The sequence below is a fragment of the Neopelma chrysocephalum genome, unplaced genomic scaffold (genome assembly GCF_003984885.1).
Source record: "Neopelma chrysocephalum unplaced genomic scaffold, ASM398488v2 Primary Assembly neopelma1_23, whole genome shotgun sequence".
In the NCBI taxonomy this organism is placed as follows: domain Eukaryota; kingdom Metazoa; phylum Chordata; class Aves; order Passeriformes; family Pipridae; genus Neopelma; species Neopelma chrysocephalum.
The window spans coordinates 28,281,024-28,302,542 of NW_020897691.1; the positions used below are offsets into that span (position 1 = coordinate 28,281,024).

Genomic DNA, 21,519 nt, shown 5'->3' on the forward strand with positions numbered 1-21,519 from the left:
CACTGAGGTGATTGGAAACAGACACCCCTCCTTTGATGCAGAAAGAACATCACTCACAATTGTCCTTTATCCCTGAAAGCAAGGTGTTAAGCTGTCTCTCTCAAAGGTTCGCCTGTGTGTAGGAAGTATGGATTTCTGGAGTCTAGAGTAGTCTAGATGCAAACTTGGGAGCTAGAAGTACTACTGAAAGCCCCGAGAGTAGGTTTAGTGACTAAATGGATACAAAAAGTGCTGCACTTCTGCTGGTGAAAAATGGGGGAAAAAAACCCCAACAAACCCCCCTCTAAAAAAATCCCCAACCAACCAACCCCAAAAATTTCAGACTTCAGGTGTTCCAGTGAGATGCATCCCTTATATCAATGGGTAGAAGGAACACAAAGTGATATATGCAAGCAATAGGCTTGACTGCAACAGACAGGAATTCAGATCTTCTAAGCTGATGCACCCCACTGCATGAATGATTCCTCCTACAGTAAGGATGACTATAAAACACATTTGCAGCTAAAGTAAAAAGAATAGGAAAGCGTATACAGGCACTGTGCTGGGGCTCTGGGGGTCTGAGTTCTGTTCTAGCTCCTCCTCCTAGACACACCCAGTCTTTCCTGGGATGCTGCCTCCCACCTGTGAAACTGAGATGACTGTTCCTTCTCTGACACAGTGCAACGAAGATGAAATTGCCCTACACCATCATGACCTAAAGTTGTAGAACAATCTATCACTAAATAAACATGAACACTCAAAATCTGAAAATGATAAAGCATTCTATCACAGCCATAAATGCCATGTTATGAACACACTTGACTTTATCTGATCAACAAGAACCATTAGGAGACAAACCCTCATGTTGCCCCTTTGTGCCTCACCATGCAGCAAAGATTAGCTAACTGCAAATTTGCCATGCTCTGACCTGCTTAACTAGTGCTGCCTTAACTAGTGCTGCCTGGTAACTTTGCCATTAGATGTTCCTCTCCTGCAGCAAATATGTCAATATAGTTTTGAAATTTTAAATCCAGATAAAACATTTAAATTTTAAAGGAAATACACCTGCAGACAAAGAAAGACGAGTTAGTGGCTTAGTGGCTAAGGGCCACTAAGAGGGTAGTATTAATCACACCTGAGTTACATGACAGCTCTCACTACTGTTTTTGGCATTTCTGAGACCAGTTGCTCACATTGGCAGGCAACAGAAATAATTTCTTACTAACAAAGCAGAGAAAGGCAGTTTCTTTGCATATTGCTTTCATTCTCCATATTGCTTTCATTTTCCATTAGTGCTCTTGCAGTTCCATGAAATTCTTGATGGAACAGCAAATTCAACTGGTCTCCTGTACAAATGACAGGGACAACTAAGGTGTCACACTTTAACACACACAGCCATGTAACTCTGCCCCTAATCTTTACCTTAAGGCTTGTGACAGTGGTTTCAACCTTCTCCTCAAATGATTTGAAAGTTGGAGAATTCCTACGAGAAAAAAAAAAAAAGTTGAAGGAAGGAAAAAGAGTCAGTTGCAAACATCATGGGATAACACCACAATTTGATCAGTTCTTACCAGGCAACAATGCCAGGACAGAATGAAGGCTGCCTGGCAGCACATGGCTATAGGCTGATAAGCTATGAACACTCAACTTGTGCTCTGTCAGTCAAATCCAATTACGATAATCGGATGAGTATTTTTTAGCTACAAATTTGCAAAAGCAGAACCTGCCTAGTAATGGAAAACAAATGGTGACTGGCCTGCCTACTCTGTGATACATTTATCATGCTCTCAGAAGAACAGCCTTAGAATGGGGGCTGTAGGGCTGCATTTCTATGGTTTTATCATTTCTGTTGTAGCTTTATACATTTGTGTTGTTGCTGTAAACAAATGAACATTTTTTTTTTCAGCTGATGAGCAAGTTCGTAACCTACATTATTAAAAACATGACAAGTGTAATGTCCTGAAGATGGGAAGAAGGAGATTAGACCTACATAGGAAGTGGGTCCCAAATGCCTTTGAGGAATCCTGACTCCCCCCCTCTGCAGATGTATCCTGCTGCTTTCAAAGACAAAGACTTTAGGGAGACTCTGTGCCTAAGGTGCCTCTCTGACAAACCTAAGCTTTTCTCTGTGTTCAGCCAGCACAAAGGACTTGGGCAAATCTACAGTGGCTAAAGGGGACCTTCTGCTTCTCTGCTCCTTGCTTGACACCTGAGAGCTCAATTATAGTGCTTCATACATTGTGCTTCATAATTAGTGAAGGCTCTGCAGCTCAGACGCTGATGTCCAGCACAGTTCCTATTTCTGCAAATACATTTGCATCATATCCCTCATCAGGCTAAGTTAAAATGACCCTAATTTAAGGAAAGGGAAAACAGAAGCCAGTTGGAAAAATGATGTAGATTTTGTTCCGGTTAATTAGATGACAAATTTTTCATAGGGCAAGAAGGGTCAAAAGGAGAGAGAAACTGAGTTTTATGACTTGCATTTGACCCATAGGTCACATCAGTGGGTGAATGCTTGCCTTAAACTATTCACCTGATGAAGCTGAAGGAATTAGCATCCATCATATAGTTAGGAGATTTGTTTTTCCCACATGCTTGGCAAGGAGGGGGGATATTCCTATATCTACAGGCCAAAGGAGTAAAAAGAAAGCTGGATTCTAATTTTATTGAAAAAATAGTCAGAGCTTTACTTGAACAGATGTCAATATTGGGCTGCAGTCAAGTAAAGCATGATTATAGCCATTAAAATATGAAAGCACTCATGTAAAATCCCTCCATAGGAGCATGATCCACAGCCTGTTCGAGTGGAAAGCATCTCTGACATTAATGGGCTTTGGACAATGTTCTAGAGACAGCAAAACAACTGAATTTCAGATTCAGTAATACAAACCTTATAACAATCAGCTACTGAAATATATCTCAGAACTGCTTCATTTACTCAAAGGCTTGTACAAGAGATTACACATTTAATACAATTAAAATAAAAAAAAACAACCAAAACAGATGGCCTGTCCTGCAGCCCTCATCTACATGAATAACCTTAATTGATTGAAATGAGACTATTCATCTAACTAAAAACTGCAGGATCAGGATCAAAGTATGCAAATACCCCTTCATTACACTGCTGAACATTATCATAGCAACAGAATATGGGTAGCATATTACCTCATTGCAGGCATGCTTATGGAATGGCGAATAGAGTAGCTGTAGGACAAAGATAAAAAATAAAGAAAAAAGCTGTAAAATCCAATTTCCAACATGATTATAATATATTTTTTTAAATTAACTTTAAATGTACATATACATATTTTCAAGAGTGCTGGTTTTCTTCCTCTCCTGATGGCAAGAGCTTGTCAAATTCACTTGTGAACTCCAGCTCACTCTCAGCACTAAAGATCTTGCTACCTCATTCTCGTGTCAACTGATCAGCAGTGGGGCTCAAAACAATGATGCAAAACGGTTCCTGGAAATATCCATTTAAATGCTATCTAGAGAGACACACAACATGTGAGAGTGGAATAGAGAGCCATCCCTGTGACTCGCAGTGACAGGGGATAAGCTCTGTGTTGGGCAAGTGCAGCACACCTTGGGTCTGTGAACATTCACAGAGCTGGCTCAAGGCAGTAGGTGACCAGGCAATTGCCTTTGCTGCATGTGCAACATATACAGTCTAAACAGCCAGTGCTGACTCCCAATTTGAACACGCTCCTGCACAACTGGATACCTAAACAGCTACCTTCAACCAGAGAGGCAGCACTCTCAGTTGTCCACATCTCTCTCAGATGTTTCACCTCCTCCTTCACCCCTCAACTTTACCAAAGGTAGGAAGCTGTTTTCCACAGCTCTCATCCAGCTCTCCTTATGACACTTCCCTCCTCAGACTTCCCAGCAGCAAGAGTATTGGAAGGTTGCAAGCAGAGGATGGAGCCTCTGCATCAAATCATCTTGCACACCTTTAAACTTGCAGATGACCACCCACACTAACTGCTTGACTTACATTAAACAAATTCTCCCACCTGAGCCATCAAAACCAACTCTGCTGTCACATCATCACCTGTTCCCCACTGCTCAGAAGCATCAAACTTGTTCCAAATAAGAATCTTTATTTAAGTTTAAGAACTTTCCATAAGCACATTTAGATCTGAGCATTTTAAGTGAAGTGTGCACTGCAAGAGTATGTCTTTTTTCAAAAATCCATGCATTGCCACTTTCAGTCGTCTGCCAGCTGCAGCCTGGTCTGATTGAGAACAATGAGAGCTTTACTTAAAGAGCCACCAACATTTGGCTGCACATAAAGCATGATTATAGCATTAAAAAATGAAAGCTCTCATACAAACAGTATATGTGTTTTTTCTAAACTGTACAAATTCAGAGCAGCATTGAGTCCATATACAGATTTTTTTTTCCAGATTAAAGATTCAGAAATGGGGGTGGGGAAGGGAAGGAAGAACTATTTGGCAAGCAAGCGGAAGAGATCTAATACAAAAGGTTTGCTATTGTGTATATTTTAAGGCTTCTGCTAAGCTCAGATTGACTAGAACAGACAGCAGACAATGCAAATGTTTCATGTTCAATTTTGCACATAATTTTTAAGAGTTATGAAAGATTAGCCCAAACACTTCACAAGTGCAGCAAATTTTTAACAATTCCAGTTAAATTAAACAAGCATGATTGCCTTTTTAGTCTTGCAACATATGACAAATAGGCAAAAATAGAGTTTGGAAGTATTTCAGCATAGGTTGCTCCTCTTCTAATAGCAAAACATTCCAAATATGAAGATTTAAGTAAGAAGACTACATTCTGCCAAATTAAGTTCACACAGATGAGAGATGGACATGACAGACAATCCAAATATTAAGTGCAAATTGCACAATATTTATTTATTGAGTTCATAATTTAATTTCTCTAAAGAGGTAGGGATGCAGGTTATAGAAACAGTGGCAATATCTTCTTTTAGTAGAAGCCTAAAACAATGAGGATTTTTTAAAGACATACATGTCTGTGATGGTGATTAGGGCAGAGAACAGAGATCCTTCATGACAAAGGTTGCTAAATATTACATTTTGGTTTCATGTCAGAGTGAGATAGGAGGGTCAATCTATGCCACGTGTTGAAGTTTTCTCAGGGAAGTAAGAGTCCATGTTATTATAACTTAGCTGAATGGAAAAAATATTCTTGGGCTCTCCTGTACACTGAAGTTGCTAGAAGGCCAGAGGGACTGGGAGGGGATTCAGGGCTATTCAGCCTTTCTGCAGGGTGACCTAACATAAAGCCAGACTGCTTATAGAATCTTTGAGTACACATAAAATTGTTTTCTTATTCAACATATATTGAAGTGCATTACAGAATCAATAAATTCAAACTCTAAATATAAAGAACTCTGTTATCATGTTCAGAACTTGGCCTACTATTGGAAATTTTGCCAGGACTCAAGAGTCATGGCAAAGATACTTTTGCTTCATTGAAGAGGAGGTAATTAAATACTTTATAAAATCTTTCTAAAACTCAGCTGAATAGAATTTTTACTGTTTGTTGCTTTTGTTCCAAACTCTGACAGAAAAAGACAGTTGAAAGAATGCAATTATGTACAAATAGGTTTTCTCAAGACCAACATCTTTTGAACACGTTCATTATTTGAATTTCAGACTAATCTACTCAAGGCAAACACTTAGTCCAGTCCGTTTCTTGTTATATTCACCATGCTGTAAAAATAAAGCATTACAGTTTAAGTAGCACACGCTTTTATCCTATATAATGATGCTAAAAGGAAAGAGGTTACTGCCTTACAGTCCATAAAACAAATCCTGGCAAATACAGAGGCAGTATTCAAGGAGAGTAATGTTTCTTACCCAATTGAATGCGATCTGTCGTGGATGCACAAGGAAAGAAAAGCAAGAGTTAAAAGTAATAGGAAAAAGTAACAAATATATACATGTATATCTGTAACATGTCAAACTGCCCAAGGAGAAAAATAAAATAATTTGCATTCAAATCTTGATGCTGGAATTCACATTAGAATGTGAATCAGTTAAGATCCCTTCAAAGCAAAAATTTTCACACAGTCCTTCACTATGCAGTCACCTATTCTGTATGGATTGGATAACAGAAGTATTGTCTGCTAAGTTTTGTGTTCTCTTCATTAGATCAGATTTAAACAATGTTAACTGGTTTCCCTACCCATATCCTACCTTAATATTATTACAATATAGGTGTACTGGAATTGTACATGTACATCAATAGCAAATGTCTTTTTTTCCCCACTGGATTTCTTAATCATCTCTCAGTTAAGAAGGCTGGGAAAAAATATGGGCTTTTAATTCCTAAAATGACATTTTCTAAAATACTTGTTCCTTGCTGAAAACAATACTTGAAACGCTTTGACGCTGTGTTCCAGCTCACAAGAAACTTAATTCAGGCAGCAGAACTGGGAAAGGTGCACTGATATACAGTATTCAAAGGATGTCATTAATGTTCCAAAGTTGAGACATGATGAGGCAGACAGCCTCTCTTCATCTGTGTTACTGATGTAGTCTTTAATTACAGACCACTTCAAGGGAACACCTGTCTCATACAGCGAGCCAGATAGATGGTGCACACTTAATGAACATCTCTTCAATACTTATTTCTCACATCCTTTTTCAATGTGTGGTGTGATGCATTATTTACTGCACAACATTCATTCCTTCCTCCAAAGAAAAGTATTGATTTATTCAGGCTTATTTACAGGGTTATACATATCATAATGTATATTGGTGCTTCTTCAACAGTCATGGGTTTATCTTCATAACACAGTTCTGCTTAGACCAGCTTAAGTAATACTGTTGCCATATACAGCCTCCTTTTACTACCTGCTGCCTCTCAGTAGCAGCCACCCTCTTCTCCATGCTAATACAGATACTTGCACAGCCATATGATAAGGAAATCTGTTACTGCAAACCTCTAAAACCCAGCATAAATGAACGGGTGTCAGTAGAAATGAGAGGAAACAATGCCTCACCCATCAGCAAAAGAAATGCTTATGAAATCATGTTCTGAAGCAAGACAGTGTTACTATTGCCTGTATAAGGGTATCAAAGACAGAAGGGTTTCAGAATAGTAGTTTTGAGCATGACAGCTACAGTATCTGAAGGAATTAAGTTCCAGCAACAGTTTTAAGTGCCCAGAACATCCTTAGATCACAGAAATCCTGAAAGGCTGTGCAAAAGCTCCACCATCACCACAAACCACAACAAAGAGCTCCAAAAGGCACAACAATAAAGGCACAGCAAAAATCAATTCCCAAAGCACTAAAACAGATTAATTATATCTGAGCCATCACCAATTGATATTGGCCCAACCTGCTTATAAAAAGGTTAAATGAGAGAGATTTCATAGCCTTCAGAAATAACCCCTGTTCAGCTGCACATGTGAGCCTCCAGCCTAGCATTTGCTAGGCCCTTCTCTACAAAGCTGGCTGGTCAGCGCTCCCCATCTCTGATTTTGATTTTTTTTTCTATCTGTCAATAAAGCACCTTATACTTTCCTACGCTGAATAAATGTGGAATTCTAATCCTGGTGTCTAAAGTGCTTGCATACCCTGCCACTGCACTCATATGGGAATTCAAAGTGATGCCATTCTGATGCCTTCATCTAACCCAGTAATGAAAATGCTGATAAGTAACAGGTTCAGGACAGATGCCTGCAAAATCCTGCATTATGGTGAGCTACTGAGACCTATTCTTTGGATATAATTTTCAACTCCCTATGCTCTCTTCCTGCTAAAGCAATATCACCTAAGCTGTATTTCTCTAGTTCTGCAAAAACAGTATAGACAGCCTTATCAAAGTCAAGCTCTATGACATCTCCTGCCTCCCATCTATCAGCTATGACAGGTGCTGTCAATTCAAGACAATTGTTCTTGACAAACCCTTTTATGTTTTTGTCTTCATGCTATCTTCTAGATCCTTAGAAAATAACAGGTTAATGCATTCTCCCAGTATCTGCTTTCTATTTCCCAGAACTTCCCTTGCCCCTTTCCAGAGGGATGAACTTTGCCTTACTCCACCCCTCTGGGGCCTCCTGTGCCTTCTGTGCTGATTCCCATAATCTCTGAGGGGCACAGTCATGCCCCCAGGCTCTCCCTCCCTGAAGTCTTTTGTCTCTTTCCACGTGTGCCTTCCAATTCCTGGCAGGAATGAGGCATTATATTATCTTCATTCATCTTGAGAGCTGGCTCATCCCAGGCACTGAATTTGAAAGGGGTCTGTGTGATCATGTAATTAAAGAAAATGTATGAGACAGCTGAATGAAGCCTCTATACACAGTACAACTGCTGACATCCTAAATTGCATGCATGCCTTTGTTACCTTAATCTTTAAATCCATTTACTTGAGTAGTAGCAACGTATGTGGTAGTGTGCATATAGTAGTGTAAGTAGTTTCCTTTTTTTTCCCATTTTTTTTTTTCTTTTAAAGCAAACCAAAAACCAGAAAGTCTCCCACTTGGTATCACAACTTTTTTCTAAAAAGGTCATCAGCAGGGATGAAACTTAGATCCACACAGATGGCTGCAGAGTAGTCCAACAGTACTGCATGAAAAGATCCAAATTTTAGCAGTATGTAAAAGGGGAAGGGATAAAGACCCTCAACTCTTATCACATCTGTGCTCTACATAGCAAAAGCCATGTTAAAATGGCATCTGAGTCCATACTACTGCTTTGTAAGTGACTTGGGACCTCACTCTTCCCCTTTGCCTTCCATGTCAGAAAAATATTAAAGGAGACAATATGAGCTGGGGGTGGAGAAGCAACAAAAAATCTTGATGGCATATAACTAATCACAAGAGCTATTCATAAAGAATCTATTATCTCAGCTACATTGCTAGTGTCTGGTTTGTATCCTAAAGCAAAAATATCAGTACACTGCCTTTATATGCATTTCTGGTATTTCTAGTAACATGATAATAATAAATAGGATGCATTATGACTGCAAATAGACCTTGCAAGCACTAATAATTAATATAAAATTCATAAAATGTAAAATGCTAGTGATTATTCATGCACAAAATGAATTAGAGAGTTGTGACACCAGAAATCCAGGGTGGGGATGAAAGAGAAGCCTAGCAGCTGCATGAAAAGCACTTGGTCCCCAAAGGCAGCATCTCTGTTCTTTCAGACACACAGAATTTTCTCATTTTTCTTTCTTGTAGATTTTATCTTCTTGAATGCTAACACAGCAGAATAGCACATTTGGGGGAATCTATCTGGCCTGTTGCTGTTATATGATATTTTAGTAATACTTTTAGAGATAATACAAGGTGAAAATTAACATCCAGCATCTTCAGAACAGAAATATATGTTTCATGTAGAGCTCTGTATAGTTGACATAGCAGGCAACATAGAAAGTAGAATTTTGTTTCGTAAAGAAGGCAGGCTTCAGTATTTAGTCAGGCTGACTACAAACCCTTTCAAAATCACCATCGCCACAGGCAGGGGGTAAGACTGCTGAACATACTGGGAATTATGATGACATCTGGATTTTAGAAATCAGTTTCAAATGTCTGCTCTGAATGAAAGCAGAACAGGGATTTGCATCTGGGTGCCATTGGTGACTATCAGCCTTAATGCCTAACCAAAAGAATTAAGCTAGAGTCTGATGTTTGTTTAAATCGGCATTATGGGAGGGGGTGGTGATAATCCATATACTAGATCACTGAAATAAAATTATTCGGATTAGCAAAAAAAGCAAGTAAACAATGACAGAAAATTCCTGCCTCTTTACAGTTAACTCCCACAAACACAACTGGGATTGGAAAGGGAGGGGGAAGATTTTTAAAACCACGTTATGTAAGTGGTAAGGTTTATAGTGGGACCCCACACAGAACTGCATCTGCCCAAGCTGAGCCAAAATCTTAGGCCAGCTTTGTTGCTGAGGGAAGCATACTGACCATCACTGCAGATTTAGGATGTTCAGCAGATGCAGAAGGCTCAAGTCATGCCACTCTTTATATAACTATGGGAATCGGGCTAGACCACTTGCTTCTTCATCAAGTGCCAAGAAAACTCTCCTAACTGAGAACTCAACTGAAAACAATAAGTGTCCACAAAAAAGGCAGTGCTGGTAGTTCATATTTTCTTGAAAAATTCCCAACCAGGTTCAAGAAAAAAATTTCAATCAAAGAAAGCTACAAGAAACCAGCTTCTTGATTAATCAAAGTGCCTATGGACTCAGCCTCTGCTTTGAGCCCTTGGCTAAAGGGCTAATGGGATAAATACCTTCCATCTGCCCTCCGAGCGCTAGTCAGAAGCATGGTTTCCAAGGGGATGAGCATTGATACTGACAAAGGCATTTGGTAACAGTGATTAATTAGGGGAAATAACAAAGGATAAACATGCTCTATTTCAGTGAAGACATTTCTGCCTTTGCAGTTAATCTCACACCCTGTGCGAAGCATAAGTAACAGGAACTAAGAAATCTTGAACTGTTAAAGTCATCCTTCCCTTTGTGATCAAGAGCCAGCACTTAAGGTATTCGCACAACTCTTTGGTCACTGCTGTAGGGTCTAAAGTATGGAAACAGCAACAGTACCTGTTTGCTAAGCTGTAGGCTTGTCTTTTTTACAAGAGAAAGTGCTTGGAATGAAGAGAAAATGAAACAGGGAACACGTGCATCACACACATCTCATGCACTTCTCAAAAACATAGAGTACAACTATAAATGTATGGAAGGCAGAAAGAATATACAAAGGTAGCAAAAAGGCTTGTGAAAGTGACTCAGCCAACTGGAGCCTGGAAAGAGGGAACTGAAGTGAAATAAAATAAAACCACAAGAAATAATGACTGACATGAAGGACAGAAGGACTCACTCACTGTTTCTCATAATGGAAGAGCCAGAAGGTATCAAAAGAAAGACATCAGGGAGACTCCAAATAGGGAATGAATGAGCAAACAAACAAACCACACACTTTACCACATAACTGTCTATTCATCTGGGGAGACATGAGATGTTACGAATGTCAAAACCTCATACATATTAAAATAAATTCTAAATAAAGATAAACTAATTAAGAAAAAGCCTTAAAAACTTTTAAATGAAAGCTCAAATCTATGTTTTAGAAAGTTTTCAGCTCTGAGATTGCTGAATGCTAAAAAAACTGTAATAGGAAAACACAATTGCATATTCTTATAGCCTTTGATAGGCATATACTACCCATGAATGTTTAACTGCATCAAGTCAAAAATTCTTAGTTATGTTGATACCCTGGTTGCAAGTCATGCACTAAATTTCCATTTTGAACTGCAGTGCAGAAAAAGACATTGTAAAGCTGATCATATTGTGATGAAGATTTTCCTTTTTTATTTTCACCTATAAAAAAAGCAGCACTTCTGCGAAGGGTTTATTAAACTGCACGTAAAAGGTAGGTATAAAGGGGGGACTCTAAAGATAGCTTAAGATTCAGATGAAAATTTAAAAAGTTGAAAAAGAAGTTTTAGCTGCCAAGAACTATGCTTCAGCCATTTGCAGCACACACAGATCTCAGGATATGGTTACCTCATAGAATACAAAATGACAAAAAAGTGAATATATACCAATATCTCTAATAAATGAGACTAATTCTGCAGCTCAAACAATACATTGCAGAGTTACTCATGTCCATTTATTTCATCACAAAAAAGAAAATCAACTTCTTCAAACACTCAAGAAGTTCTGTAATCTTGCTACCTAATGAAAAGTGGAGTGCTGGTTTACAGTGTACAATTTCTGCTCTCATGCTGAGGGACTTTAAGATCAACACTTTAAAAGCCGCATCAACATATAAAGCTCGACACTGAAGTTGCATTTAAGTGACAGTTCTTGTACTGACCTCAACTCCTGTTACTTCCATCGTATCTATTTTTATACAATTTCAGAACAAAATTTTGCAGTACATCTCAAAAAAAATGACAAAAAACAGCCTAAAATATTTTTTTATCTTTTCACAAGCAGCTCCTAGGCAGGCTTCTTTTCTTCAGATGAAATTTTTCTCCAGAGTCCATGTATGAATAAAATTGCGTTAATAAAGATCTAACACCATTTTTTTGTTCCATTTTACTTGTACATTTCCTTGAGCTTGCAAAGTTATTTCAAAGGGATTTCCAACTGTACTTTAAAAAACAAACAAACAAACAAAACAGGACTCTAATAAAAATAACATTTTCATTCATCATTATACCTTCTTTTCGGTTAAAAACATGAATGCTGCAAAATGCTCAGACTACAAACTACTTGAACCTGTAAAACACTAATGTAAAAGTAAAAGAAGAGCTGACAAACGATTTATACATTTTGTTCTCAAAATAAGACCAGAGAAGCAACAGATGCCTATACCTCATATCTCCAAACTTCTTGCTGATCGCTGTTCCTACATTACTGATAGCTGCTGTTGCTTTTTGTCCTGCATGGCTCAGGGTCTCATGTGTTTTCTTGTAACTGAAAACAAAAAACAGAACAGAAACAGTGGTAAGTATTAAAAAAGAGCAACTAGAATCCCATGCAATTAATTCGCTTTTCCCTTATTTCCACATCTTAAAGTCCCAAACACTGAAGGGTTAAGAAACATGGTAAGTGTAGCTCAAAACAAAGGGTGAAGAAGCCCACTTCTGCACTGCCTCCCAAGTTTAATCCTCATATGAGCAAAACGCTCTCCAGAGCAATCCTTTGCTGTATCTTTCCCGCTGGCAAGTAACATCCCCCAGATGGGCCAGCACACGCTGTTTAAAAGCAGAATACAGCGATTTGTTGAATACCTGTTTGATAAAACTTCTGTTTACGTAAAATCATATTTACATCAAATAAGCATTCTTACACTGACCTCATGGCAAAATCTGTTATCTGGAGTACATAAAAGAATCAGGACAAATACAACTCTGCTCTTCCAAGCGTATACATATTAGGTACATTTAACAAATGCACTTCAAAATTATTCTGTGATATTTCACATTGGGAAAAAACTGATCAAATCTGTTTTTATATGCTACAAGTCTCCTTTTTTTATTTTTTAAAATTTCTTTAAAGGAAGAAGGTTTGGGGAAGGACATAGAAAGAAAGATGAAAAAACCTAGACAGTGAATGTATATTTTTAGGATTGAAGTCTCTTAGAAGTTACTAATTTCAGTTATAGCACACAGATTCAAACACAGAATCACCTTAATTACTGATCCAGAATACATGCTCTGACCCACACAGACCCTTCAGTAAAGTTGCTCTCTTAGAGGAATCAATAAGCTTTTCTGCACAGATGCTATTCTGCTGACTAAATCAACTCTCAGCATGCCAGAGCCTTTCTTCTGAGTAAATTATCTGATACTCCCAGTGACGCAGACAAGCTCAGAATTAGAAGTACTGACCTAGTAACAAAAGGAGAGCACATTATAATCAGTCTTGTATCCTGTGGTGTGTGTTGGCAGACAAGAACTGAAGAAATGATAGTGAAAAATTCAGAAATACAACTCTACTGGTTCTAATTCTCCTTTGAACAAAAACTATAGAATTGCAAACATGTACCAAAACACACTGGAGATTGATTAAAAAAAAAATCCCACTGCGTAATTCCTGCAACAGAGTATTTTCTTCTTACTTTTATGTATATCAAAGCAATATGAATTTGTGGAGGCAGGAGGGAAAACAAGATTAACATTTGCAGCATGGAACATCACATTTTATGTCATGTCCTTTTAGCTCCAGAAGTACCTGTTGCTGAAAGTCCTCTGTTCAGGACTGTGTTTTACAAACCACAGGTTGGATGGCAGATGCCACGTAATGCTCTGGTCTTTCAGATAATATACTTTGATTTTATGTTCCTAAGCCACAACATTTCTTACATCCTACTGGCCTAACAAGTTCTAAAACTGCCAAGTGAAAGGGCTCCTTCTATGAAGGTACTTGTCTCTGTCTTCACTGACTAACAAGACAATCTACAGGGAGCAGTTGAAGACTAGGGTACCAATTCTCTAGGAATCTCCAGTTAGATAAGCAGAATCAAACACAGGTACAACGTTGAATGCCAACAAGGGCTAAAACATGGCAACACTGACAGAAGGAGCACATATTATAATTAGAAAGGAAGGAGCACTGGTTATGCTTGTTTTGTTTATCCTGATAAAATACAGAGAAGGTGGGAATGGTTGTTTTCACCGGATCTCATTTCTTCTTAGACAGTCTGTCCCTGGACATAGCAAGAATTGCAATGCTCTTATTTCACTGAGGCCTCTTTCTCTAGCTTAACTAGTTTAACAGCTCTGTCATTCTCTTGCTGACAGTAGATATACTCTCATATAAACTAGAATGGGATGAGACCCTAAAAAAGATATTAATGATACTTTAGTCAAACTATAAGCACGTAGCTTTTTGGTAAGAGTTGCCTACAAAAAAAAAATCAAATACTCTAACGCCTGTGGCATACAAGTCTTAGACAGTTTGCTGACAGAGAAGCTTCCTAAACTATTCAGCACAAGTGGAATTTTGCCGATGACAAAATGAAGGCAAAGACTTGACTTCCAGGTCTAAAAGATCATTTGTAGAACAACCTATTTATGTACAGGTTGAATGCACATAGTAAAATACTTTGCAGATATCTTGAAATGATTTTTTGAAATAACACCTTGGAGTTAAATTTATTCATAGGTATATTTAACTTTATGATAAAATATCTCCATGTCTTACCTTTCTTCCACAAGTTCTTCACACTGTGTAAAACTGTTAAGAGAAACAGTTCCAAATGCCACATACAGCAGACAGACTCAAATTTCACTGAGAAACATTAGAGTCCCCTACGTATTTCTGAACATTACGTTGGTCAGAACACACCTCCTGGGAATTGGCTGGAATGACATTGATTTTGTATTCCAACAATATTGTGTTCTCTGCAAATCCTGTAAACCCAACATCCTCCAGTATTTCCATTAGCAAGGAAGACATGGAGATTGCATTTGTGTTCCTAATACTTCTGACATTACATAAGAGCATAAATCCAGCTAAAACTATTACACAACTAGTCTTTTTTCAGCACCAACTTCATCAAAAATGACCTTTGATATGAACCACTCCTCCCTTCAGCAATGCTGAAGATGAGCTTTAAGAAACAATAAAATAACAAAGGTGAAAATGGAATACAACATACAATACCTGTCAGCAGAGACAAGAAGCAGCAATTTGCGTCTCAGTAGAGCTCACTGATAGATAGCTTAAAAATCAAGCCCCCTCCATTGCCTCCTCTCCACCATTATGCATATCACTATGCCTTCTTCATAAATAAATTATCTTTCCACAGAGCACATTGCCTCACTGTAGTTAGTTATACTTTGATATTTTGATATATGATGCACAGTATTCTGGCTCAGATATTTTTATCCTCATAGTTACGTCATATTTACAGCATCCATTTGATGACTTGCCAAACACTCTGGAAACAATGATCTCTTCAGCATATTCTCTTTGACATCTGGGAATGTTCGCAGTTGTATGTAGCATAAATTATCTGACCCAGCAGTTTTCATTATGTCATGTAACACACAACAGTTTTGTTTTAATGCACTGAACAGCTTACATAATTTCCAGAAATCTTTATGAGCAGAAATAAAGTTGGATATTCTAGGTAAGACCTACAAACACTTACTAATTGGAAAAAGTGCTGTATGTATAGCTTAAGTCCTCCTTAAACCACCTAGTGCTCTGAATGCTAAGTTGTCTACACACTCTCATCCTGTCAGCAGCCACTGCTGGCAATCCGTAGGTGAGTACTGACCACCCAGTGCACCAGAACAGGTGACAGCATCTCAGCAGTCAGTCAGCCAGCAGCTGAAATTAGACCAGTGACCCCTAAACCTTATAGGCAGAAATGCTCCAGCACAAACAAACTCAGATAATTTAGGATACAGATATTCAAGAAATAGCATCGTCAATGCAACCCATGGCGTGCATTTTTACACAAAAACATCATTAAGGTCTATGCTTTTCTTACACTAATACAAAGGCACCTTAACCTCCCTGAGTTTCTCATCTGCATTATGCCAGGTACCCAGTAGCATTAGTAAAAGTAGAAACAGGCTACTTGATTTATTCGGTTAAAGAAGGAATGCTTTCTCTGATTTTGTGGCATACTCTATAGCACAGAAGAATTGCTGGTTAACAAGGATCATATTCCATGCTTTCACTTAGCACTTATCAGTAAATATTTATAATGTATTTGGTAGACATAAAGGATTAAACAAATATGTCAATTGCTGTCACAATTACAAACTTGTAAATAACACTCACCTGTGAACATTTGAACATTTCCTTTATATATGACACTGAACTATGAATTTCATCTATCAACCTCTGATTATAATTTTGTTTTTAAAATAGGGTATTTCTTTAAAAGAAGCAATTGTTTATAAAACTGATTATTACAGGTTATCACAAAATATGCTGATATTGCAGTTATACTCTGATAATATACCCAACACATTTAAAAGAAGGTTTAGACATAACTCACCTCTCCAGTGCTGTAACATACTAATTAGACAAAGTAGATTTGCAGCATATTTTGACTGCATTTTCATCTGACAGTTTCATATACTACATTTAGTTTATACTATCCTGTGACAACCATGTCTCACTAGCTGATTTTTACAGCCAGTGAAAGCAAGTGTAAGGAGAGACTGTGTCATAAAACACAACATGTGAAGGAAATAATGCTTCATAAGGAGTGTAGCCAGGTGGCAGCCATATAGAGAGGTCAGAGAACCAGACATTTAAATGACCATCATCTGCAGGATAAGACAGGACGGTCACACTCATCTCAACTCAGTACAGAATGGCCCTTCACATGGTAGAGTTAAATCTAACCTTCCTTCATAGGTGCAATACATGGACTGCTAACAGAAGTAGGCTATACATATAATATTTATATTTTGCATGGCAAGCTGCACATTTGACCTACTACAGTAAATTATAAAGAATTAAAATTCAGCTTCTGTAAAATTAGTACATCTGCACATTCATCATTGTGCCTCTCTATCAATGCTTGCTGGTAAAATTAATTCACTTGAGAAACGCTTGTCTGTGATAAAGCTTACATAAGATGTCACAGAATGCAAACAATTAACAACAAAACCATACAGTAGAGCAGAGCCTGGTAGCACAAGCCATGCCCTATAGAGCTTGTTTCTTTTCAGTTTTCAAACCATTAGTCATCTTAAGAATAGCTTTTCTGGAATCAATGTAAAGCATCTGGATATTTGAGAAACTCTCAGCTAGAAAACTATTTTTCTGTTGATTTTCTAGGAGAAGTGGGGCTCAGCATTAACTAAACTATGCTAATGCTCAAATGAGATAAATGTGTATATGAATGACAGATAACGTGTACATAAAACATTCTCCATTCATATTGCTATTTTACCCACAAACGAACTCTAAACTGTTGTGAGCTGTTTTGTTTGGTTTTTTGGTTGGTTTCTTTTTTTTTTTAGTACTCTCTTGAAATTCATTCTAACTTCAAAACCAAATGTACGTTTTTTGACATCCTTCCCACTGCCAGGTATGTTAAGAATTAACTGAAACTGTGATGGCACTTGGATGGGCACATATGCCTAAATCAAAGGAGGTATGCACCAGGCAGTCCCTCTCCCACAGATGGAAGGGCAGAACTGCAGAAACTGAACCTCTGCAGGCTGCAGCCAGAAATCTGTGTGCAGCACACAAGAGATGACTGTTCAGCAGGCTGGAGAGAGTCACAGGTCAGAAAAGGTGCCAGACAAAGGTGACAAACATTCTGGGCAGTTCTGCCCTGTAATCTTCAAACACTTGGGAAAAAGTGGGGATACAGTTGTGTGAAATGCATTATTTGTGCAATGCAGCATAGAGTGGGGGAAAAAGAAGCAGTTTTGGTACAGTTACTCTCCAGGTTATTGCCTTAAGCACAGATGATCTTAAGACATTCAAGGCCAAAACTTCACAGCTCTTCACACCTTAAACTATGCCAATAACACTGACTGTGCACTCTGTATAGTACACTAGATTAACAAAATTATGCAGACTAAACCTATGCCAGCCTTCCTTTTCCTTTCTTCCTTTTTCTTTCTCCTTTTCCTCCCTCTCCCTTTCTTTTCTTTTCCCTTCCTTTTCTTCCTCCTTTCCTTCCTCCCTTTAATTTCCTTTTCCTTCTTTCTCTTTCCTTTTCCTTCATTTCAGTTTTTCTTTTTCCTTCCATTTCTCACTTCCCTTTCCTTCATCCCCTTTCCATTGACCCTTTCCTGGATATTATTAATCCTTGTCCTTTCAAAGGTTCCAATTTACATTCAGGCCTCCCTTCCCATCCGTACTGTTACATATACACACATATAGATAACTATAATACACATGTATATATTTTCTGTTCCACAATTACAATTACAGTGGGGTTTTCCCTGAGAAACAAACATTTGGAACAGATCACATGACCTTGCTACAGAGCTTCCAATTATCTGAAGGTCCTAGTGCAAACAAATGGACATACATCTTCTGGAAAAGGAACAATGAGAACAGACTAAGTTAACTTCTCCAAGTCCTTTCTCCAACCTTGTGACTCCACCCTTCCAAATTCAAGGACAGAGATACGTGTGGAAAAGCAGCATCTTTGAAGATGGCATGAACATTGCCTGATCGGACCCAAAGCTCCCTTTACTTCCATATAGCACGGACTCACACACAGGTAACGTACTTGCTAAAGTCATCACTTACACAACTGATACATTTACTTGCAAATTTAGTAAAGAAAACATCAAAAGGTGATTACACATTGCAAAGAACGGAAACACCCACATTTCTTTTACTACCACTCATAAGAAGTATGTGTGTGGGAACATAGTATACTTAATTCCTAGAAGTCACAGTAGGACTGTGGTTGTCCACAAGTTATATCTGACTTCCTAAGAGAATTCTGAACCTATGGAACACATTACTATATATTTAAAGTTATACTAATAAAGACTGCATGTACTGTAGATTGTAAGCCTAAAACACATGCAGCGTAACTAATACTTTCTATTTTCTTATCACCTGGCAGAAATTTGAACTATAAAATATTAGGTTCCCACTGTTTGTGGAAACCCATGCAATTGTCCTCGAGTCACCTATCAGCAGAACTAAGTTTGCTCACATAGTTCAACCAGTAGTCAATGAACAGATCTTTATTCTGCCTTTGGGGGAAAAGGCCAAGTCCATCTTGAATGCTCTTGTCCCAAATCTCAATTAAGTACTACAAGTAACAGCAGAGCAACATTGAAACTTTCCTAAAAAAACTCCAAAGAGATTAACCATTTAAAATAGAGGAGGCTTACATCTTTTAACAGCTGATAACATTTCAAGAAAGAATGACCAAGGAGCTTCTGGGAACTATTAGGCTGGAGTGAGGTTATTTGTGTGTAATTTTACAGATACAACTGCTCTTTAGAAACTCAATAGTACTGAAGGATCTCCCAAGAGGACAGGACTATAATATCTTATGTCTTTTCCCAAAGAAGTACAGAAGAGCACCAAATTAAAAACTGAGGGACAGAGCTGAGCATGGTTACACCATATATAGTTAGCAAAGGCCAAGGTATCTTGTGGACATCTTTCCTTAGTCCTTCTTCTTACCCTGCTTCTAGAATCTAAATAAAAATTAATTACCTATTTTTAAAATACAAAAAACCTGCATTGCTAAAAGCTATCTGAATATCCACCCACCTCTATTCACTGAAAACCCAATCATTAAAAATGTGTGTGTAGGAAGTCATTCCAGTTGAATGCCTTACCACTGTGAAAGCAAATTAAACTCAAGGCAATCATTTGCTCCCTAGATACTGATCTTCTCTATAGTAGAACCCCCTGCCTCCCCCAAACATACAGATTATACTAAAAGTCAGTGCAGTGAAGAATAGTATAGGAAATCAACAAGGAATTTGAAAAATGCATAATGATTCTGGTCATAAAAAATGAATGGCTGCCAGGTGCCTTTTATAAAAGGTTGGAAAATGCAAATAACATTACAGCTTTTCCTTATAGAAAAATAAAGCTGATTTAAAAAAAGCTGTTCTGGTACAGAAAAAGCTGCACATTATTGTTGCAAATGTAACGTCTTACCAGAGGTAGTTAGAATTGCTTTTGCATACCCTAAGCCATGAATTAATAGAAAAGAAACAGACTGTACTAAATCTCCAGTTAAAATTTAGGTGGCATTACAGGTGGCATCCATCCTGTGAGTTAGGTCCTGAGTCCTAACTAGGGATCAAACACACTTTACAGAACTGTTGCTGAGAGAAGTCCACCCCTCTGCCTCTAAGTCCACTCTAACCCTAAGAATGCATCCCTAAATGGAGAGCTTAAAAAGATTATTAACAATAAGTGGACAAAAATTTGGTGCTTAATTGTTCTCTGTGGCTTTGAAAAGTTCCCTGTTAAAGAAATGTGGGTTTAATTTACAGAGAAACACAGCAGCTAAGTGAAAACAAAATTTGCAGGCATGTAAATATTTTGAACTTTTATTTTTTAAAACAGGCTTTCTTCCTTTCTAAATCAGAGAATCTTGGTGACTAATACTATCCCATTGCTATTTTGGTACAGCAACAATGAATCACCTCTGTTACTTAACACATTCATTCTTAAGAATGCTGGATTACCATGATTTGTACTGGCATCAGTGTACTGGCATGAGTGTCAGCCAGAATTATATAGCAGTGGGACCATGAACAAAAGAATTTTCACGGGCACAGATGGACTCCTGCTGCTCAGTTCCACATAACTATTTCTGGACACTTATCACCTAATGGCTTGTTGTTTTTGAAAATCATCTCAAATAAAAAGTAGCAGCTACCATACTGACAAAGTCTCCTAAGTCTATCCTTGTGGAAAATTCAATGTTGTGAAGGAAAAATGAAAAGCTATCTTGTAATTTTCTACCAAATTTCAAGTAAAAAATGAAAGTTTTTCTTTCAAAATGTTGCTAGTGTCTCCCAGTAACTCTAGTTCAGGTGTTCTTGTTTCCCTCCTCTCTTCTAAAGTTTAGTGTTTCTAAACCCTCTTCTAGCACATGTCATACATCCTCACCAAGCCAGCATTGATGCTCCTGCTAATGACATGTCATGAGAAACAGGACCTAGATGAGAAACTTGTCCAAAAGTTAGAGATAGGAGACATACAAACTACATTTTCTATTAAGGGGTTTATGCCTCTTTTGACTTCCCATGAAAATACAAAGAATAATTATTTTAATGCAAAAACGTGCATTTTAATATATTTTTCCAAGTCTCTGTTAGCACCTTGAATGCACCAAGAGACACTGCAAATGCTTCCCCCCACCACTCCCCTGAGTCTGGCTGCAGGCTACCTCTGGCACTGCACAACTGTGCAGCCTTGAGTAGACTGTGATCAAAGTGCCATGAAAGAAAGAGTTGGGAGAAGCTTTGTTAAGCACATCTTCCCTTCACTTTGGAGCTACACTAAAGCTTAAATTGCATTTAAGCCCAAGTCATATTACTGATATGCCTCTATCTGGCTGGGTACCTCATCGATCTTGAACTCA

At 38.0% G+C, this 21,519-nt stretch overlaps 1 protein-coding gene across 3 annotated transcripts in view; it reads right to left on the reverse strand.

The window, feature by feature from the left end:
* The window catches only part of TPD52L1 (TPD52 like 1), a 54,450-nt gene that overhangs the window by 4,160 nt on the left and 28,771 nt on the right, over positions 1-21,519 (reverse strand). For 2 of the 3 annotated variants that reach the window (XM_027691969.1, XM_027691987.1), the window contains exons 4-7: positions 12,327-12,428; positions 5,832-5,846; positions 3,148-3,186; positions 1,402-1,462 (exon numbers count right to left, since the gene is read on the reverse strand). In XM_027691969.1, coding sequence (XP_027547770.1) covers positions 1,402-1,462; positions 3,148-3,186; positions 5,832-5,846; positions 12,327-12,428 — 217 coding nt within the window. The remainder of the gene's footprint in view (positions 1-1,401; positions 1,463-3,147; positions 3,187-5,831; positions 5,847-12,326; positions 12,429-21,519) is intronic. The other variant, XM_027691978.1, reaches the window with a different exon arrangement.